Source organism: Ahaetulla prasina, chromosome 14 (genome assembly GCF_028640845.1).
Source record: "Ahaetulla prasina isolate Xishuangbanna chromosome 14, ASM2864084v1, whole genome shotgun sequence".
Taxonomy (NCBI): Eukaryota; Metazoa; Chordata; class Lepidosauria; order Squamata; family Colubridae; genus Ahaetulla; species Ahaetulla prasina.
Window position 1 is genome coordinate 16,353,335 of NC_080552.1, and position 6,000 is coordinate 16,359,334.

Here is a 6,000-nt window from a genome sequence, read left to right on the forward strand (position 1 = left end):
AAAGGGCACCAAGTAATAAATTCTGATCCCTGCAGCCTTCCTTCCTTTAATAGCATAAAGTGCAAAAGAGAAAGTTCTGATGTACATTCCTACAGATTCCAGTTTGAAGCCTGTCTGGCAATGCTGGAAATAGAAGGCTGGGACTAGAATTCTAAAAAGCATAAAAAGGTGAATGTCACAAGAAAATCCTGCACTTACATTAAAATTGGAGCTGCATTTCTTGCCACTGTATACATATTTTTCTAAATAAGCGTTGGTTCTGAATCAGTGATGACTTCAAACTTGATAAATTTAAATTGCATTCAGAGATTTTCTTAACTGCATTACAATAACAGTTGTACTGATACCCATTTAGTCTCTTAGTTTATAGGCATAAGTCAGACTCATTCTTCATTCTTACCTTTCTTCCAAAAAAAGTTATCGATCTCCAGTTGCTACCTTACAAACTAACAACCTGCCTTAATTATGATTTAACTTGTAATGTGCCAATTTGGGGGCAATTTCTATTTTTTTTCACAATTTTAAATCATTTTGACACCTTTGTACTGTATCATTTAAATATGATTTTTTTTTAATGTATATCTAGGTAGCATGAGCCATCTCAATGCTGACTGGGGAATTCCGGCAGTTAAAGTTCGTACATTTTGCCAAGGTTGAGAAATCACATAATATGCACACTCACAGTTTCACTTAGCAACTTATTTGTTTAACTGAGTTGTCAGTCTCGATTGTGGTCACTAAATAAGAAAGATCAGTTAGCTTGCGATGCAGGCTGAATATTCACATAGATGTTCCACTGCTTTCTAATGGCGAACCTCTATATCTGAAATAAATCTAGCCTTATGTGTTTGAAAAAAATCAATGTATACTTTGGGTTGTAATTCTATTTTTATTTTTTTTAGAAATACATTTAACTTTTATGGTTTTATTGCTTTTAAAGTTGTTAAGCCATCCAGAGTCACTTCGAAGCAAGATGGATGGTGAACAATTTAATAACTAAATAACTAAATAAAATAAATAAGTATACAATACTTCAGAAACAAGTTCCGGAGCGTATAAGAAAACTCCAAAGAATTTGTCAAGGCTCCTGTATTGTATCTTTAATTGTCCATACAGAAGGAAGCACCAAGATGATGTTGACCAGTGGCTAGATTCACATGTCATTCTAAGCCATAACAATGCTTTAGAATCTGCAATGGCTGGGTTCACCATTAACACATTAAATCAAACATCAGGCACATCGTATTATGGCTCTGTAGTGGGTGAAACCAAACAGAGTCTCCCACCAAAAAGAAAAAAGTTTACCAAAACCTGACTTTGTTTGCCTGGTCGTCCAATAATTCTCTAAGCCAACGGCAGAAAAGATCTAGTCCACGGACCACATGTGGCCAACCAAAATATTCCAATCCTTTTTCAAGGCCACCTTAAGTCACCCATTTTCCCCCTCAGAAAACCGCACAAGATCAAGCTCATTTGGGGTCCTTGTCCACTTCTGAAATGCAGATCTTAACACATCAGACCAAGCTTACCATGGGGGTTTTGAGCCAACCATGGCCTGAACCCAATAGTGGGTTTCAAAAAATTTTACTACCAGTTCTGTGGGCGTGGCTTGGTGGGTGTTGTGTGGCTTGGTGGGTGTGGCTTGGTGGGCATGGCTGGTGAAAGATACTGTAAAATCTCCATTCCCTCCCCACTCCAGGGGAAGTTATTGCAAAATCCCCATTTCCTCCCAATCAGCTGGGACTTGAGAGGCAGAGAATAGATGGGGGCGGGCCAGTCAGAATTTTTTACTACCGGTTCTCCAAACTACTCGAAATTTCTGCTACCGGTTCTCCAGAACTGGTCAGAACCTGCTGAAACCCACCTCTGCCTGAACCCCTGTTCAAAGCAACAGACCACTAAATATATCTTACTTTAAAAAACACAAACCTTTAGAAGATAAGACTTCGGATTTCCCCTCCCTCCCTCCCAGAACCCACCCAAGCATCCATTTCCATGCACCCAAGGAGAGGTGGGCCTTGAGTCTCTTGGACAAGCAAGTCACCAGGCTACATCAAGGAATTTTCAAAAGTAGATCATGATATCACAAAAGGACCTGCTCTTACATAATAGTTAAAAAAAAAAAAGCTCAAGGCTATGCCTACAAGCATAGCTAAAGCAATCACTGGGATCTTAAAATAATACGAAAGCTGTAAAGCTGTTCGTGGGGTTATATATATTTTTTCTCAAAGCAAAATTGGTTTTTATTTTTATACACTTGTATTGTCTACATCCATGTCAAATGACAAATATAACAAATTGTTCCAGGCAGGGGACATGCACTTCTACATTATCACAAGTTTGCAGTAGTATTTTTTTTTAAAAAAAGAAATATGAATCTCCAAAAAAAGGAAAGGAGCCTTAACATCTAACAAACACCACCATGTTGACTTTCTCCTCCACATAAAGCTATTACCAAGTTATCAATTAGGCAACAAAGTTGCAATATGAAAGTGGTGTGAAATTATTCCAGTGGATCAAGCCATCCAACAGCCCCAATTAATTAAAAAAAAATTCCAATTCAGATTAAAGATCCTGCAAAATAAAACTGAAATACCACTGATATTTTCTGCATATCTAAATATTTCATATTTAGAAATATTTCCTGGGAGATAGCACTGATAGTTTGCTACAGCAAAACAATGTAAATTTTAATACCTTTTAGAAACAAATATGAAAGATGCTGCATTTCTATAAACATACTCCCGTTGGAAGTTTCCTAGAATTGGAATCAAGATGGAATCAAAACACAGATCTTTCTCAACCATTTAAATCTCATATACTTTCCCCTCTCCCTTTAACAGTCTCGTTTTTTAAAAAAATGCCTTCTGTTTTTTCCTGGCCTATTTCTCTCACCCATCCCAAAAGAAGCACAGCACGGTAGATAACAGGAAACAGGAACCACAAAGAGCACATTAATTCATTCTGCGTACAATATACCCACACAAGGAAAGAAAACTTTGCAGAACTAATCCGTGTGCAAAAAGACCTAATTAAAAGTATAGAAGAGGAAGAATGAAAGAAAAACCTTGTAAAATCACCCTCTCACACAGGCCTGGTGAACTCCACTTTGCCAACTTTACACAGTACACTTTCGAAATATACCTGCCTAGGTGCATAATCACATAATGAAAGTAACTTCTACAGCTCATAATAAAAAACAACAACAACTGGGCTCTCTTGGGGGTTTTTTTTCTTTCTTTCTTTCTTTCTTTCTTTGAAAACTTTTTTTTTCTTTGAAAACGTTTTCACTTCTTCTCATCCAAGAAACTTCAATTCTATCCAGTACTGAAGAAGCTTCTTGGATGAGAAGAAACGAAACCTTTTCCAAGAAAAAAAAAAACCAAAAATGTCCACTTGCCTTTTGAAGAAGGGGGAGGGGGAGAAGGAGGAGGAGAAGGAGGAGGAGAAGAAGAAGAAGAAGAAGAAGAAGAAGAAGAAGAAGAAGAAGAAGAAGAAGAAGAAGAAGAAGAAGAAGAAGAAGAAGAAGAAGAAGAAGAAGAAGAAGAAGAAGAAGAAGAAGAAGAAGAAGAAGAAGAAGAAGAAGAAGAAGAAGAAGAAGAAGAAGAAGAAGAAGAAGAAGAAGAAGAAGAAGAAGAAGAAGAAGAAGAAGAAGAAGAAGAAGAAGAAGAAGAAGAAGAAGAAGAAGAAGAAGAAGAAGAAGAAGAAGAAAGCAGCACTTTTGGGACAGTAAACATTTTTCCAAAAAAAAAAAAAAGAAGGGAAGAATTAAACCTGCAATGAGCTTCAGGGGACCCTCCACAGCCAAACTGAGCCCCCCCTCCTTCCACCCCCCCCAAAAAATAAAGCCAAATAAAGACACCAAACTTTAAAACCCCAGCCCTAAAAAACCTTGCAACCACCCTTTCCCCCACCACCACCACCCCATTTTAGGTACATGCCCCACCCAACCCAACCCAACCCAACCCTGCAAGTCACCTCCCATTAACCAGGTTTAAACCCAGACCCCATTAACCAGGTTTAAACCTAGCCCCCATTAACCAGGTTTAAACCTAGCCCCCATTAACCAGGTTTAAACCTAGCCCCCATTAACCAGGTTTAAACCTAGCCCCCATTAACCAGGTTTAAACCTAGCCCCCATTAACCAGGTTTAAACCTAGCCCCCATTAACCAGGTTTAAACCTAGCCCCGCTTAAGCCCACCGACCCTCACCACATCCCGCGGGCGAACGAGGCTTCTCAACAACGACCGCCCCCCCTTTCCACAAACTCACCCAGAAAAAAAGGGGGGAGGGAGGGGGGCGTTTGAGGAAGAGCAGCGCTTCCCCCCAACCAACCACCCCTCATAGAGACACTCCATCCCCCCATTAAAGAGACAGCCCGGGGATTGAAACCCTGCCTGGCCGGGGTCTTGGAAGCCCAACACCCACCTACACCCCACCTCCCCGACCGGGGAACGTGGCGGGGAAGGCCGCAGAAACGGGCGCCGCCTTCCCTTCTTCCTCCTCCTCCTCCTCCTCCTCCTCGGCGGGAACGGCGCTGTCAGGGCTCCCCGAGGCCGAGGATGATGGGGGGGGGACTCCGGGCCTAGCTGGGGGTGACCAGCGGGGGTTGAGGCCTACTTATTTCCCTCCCTCCCCCCCCCCCTCACACAAACACTTCACACACTCACACCCATAACTAGGCCGCGCCTGTAGGCCCACCTGGGTTGCCAGTCATTCCAGCTCCGCGGGTGATAGTGTTGCCTGCTGCTGCTGCTGGTGCCGCCGCCGCCGGAGGACGAAGCGCCGCTCAGCCGAGACCCCGGGGCTCTGCGGCTCATTACCTTGCCCGAGACGGCATGGCCGGCCGGGGGGGGGGCGGGGGGGGGGGGGGGAAGCGGCGCGGGGAGAGGGCGGGGCGGCCGACACACACACACACACACACACACGGAGGGGGACCCCCCGAAGGGCGGAAGACGAGAGGGCGGGATTTTTTTTTTCCCCTCAGGCGCGGCGGAAAGACGACGGCTGCTGCTGCTGCTCCTCCTTCTTCTTCTCCTCCTCGCAGCGGCGGTGGCGGCGGCGGCGTCTCCGATTCTAGTCAGGCTGAGGCAGCGCGCGGGGCATGCCGGGAAGGAAACCGAGGGGGAACGCGGGGTGGGGTGGGGGGAGAAAAAGACGGGCCGCCGCGGAGCACGCCGGGAAGACGGGGCCCGACGTCTGACGTAGACGCCGCCGCCGCAAAGCACGTCGGGAGTTGTGGTCCGGAGGGGCCGTTGAGATGGGAGGCTGTTCACTTGAGGGGTGTTTGGGTATCTCCGCAAGGCCTTGCTGTGCGCGGGCGGGCGGACGAGGCCGCGTCGCCTGATTTCCCTCAAGGGTTTGTGGAAAGGGAGTTCACCTCCATAGTGGGACGACGACCCTGCGAGGAAGGCCTCGGCACGTCCCTACTAGCACGGATGAGGTTACCTAGCTGGGAGATGAAACGTCTGCAAGGAAACAAGCGAGCTCAGGGAGCACCAAGAAGCCCACAGTTCTCCTCCATTCTGTCAAACTCACTCTCCTACTAGTACTGATGATGTTACCTAGCTGGGTGATGAAACGCCTACAAGGAAACAAGGGAGCACCAGGCACCAGACAGTTCTCCATTCTGCCAACCCTGCTCTCCTACTAGTACTGATGATGTTACCTAGCTGGGTGATGAAACGCCTGCAAGGAAACAAGGGAGCACCAGGGACCCCACAGTTCTCCATTCTGCCAACCCCGCTCTCCTACTAGTACTGATGATGTTACCTAGCTGGGTGATGAAACGCCTGCAAGGAAACAAGGGAGCACCAGGGACCCCACAGTTCTCCATTCTGCCAACCCCGCTCTCCTACTAGTACTGATGATGTTACCTAGCTGGGTGATGAAACGCCTGCAAGGAAACAAGGGAGCACCAGGGACCAGACAGTTCTCCATTCTGCCAACCCCGCTCTCCTACTAGTACTGATGATGTTACCTAGCTGGGTGATGAAACG

General features: G+C 45.6%; 1 protein-coding gene across 2 annotated transcripts in view; it reads right to left on the minus strand.

Moving 5' to 3' along the window:
• Positions 1–5,114, minus strand: part of SMG1 (SMG1 nonsense mediated mRNA decay associated PI3K related kinase) — a 71,336-nt gene extending 66,222 nt beyond the window's left edge. The window contains exon 1 of one of the 2 annotated variants that reach the window (XM_058157034.1): positions 4,703–5,114. In XM_058157034.1, coding sequence (XP_058013017.1) covers positions 4,703–4,821 — 119 coding nt within the window. In that variant the 5' untranslated portion in view covers positions 4,822–5,114. The remainder of the gene's footprint in view (positions 1–4,702) is intronic. The other variant, XM_058157035.1, reaches the window with a different exon arrangement.
• Positions 5,115–6,000: the final 886 nt, after the last annotated feature.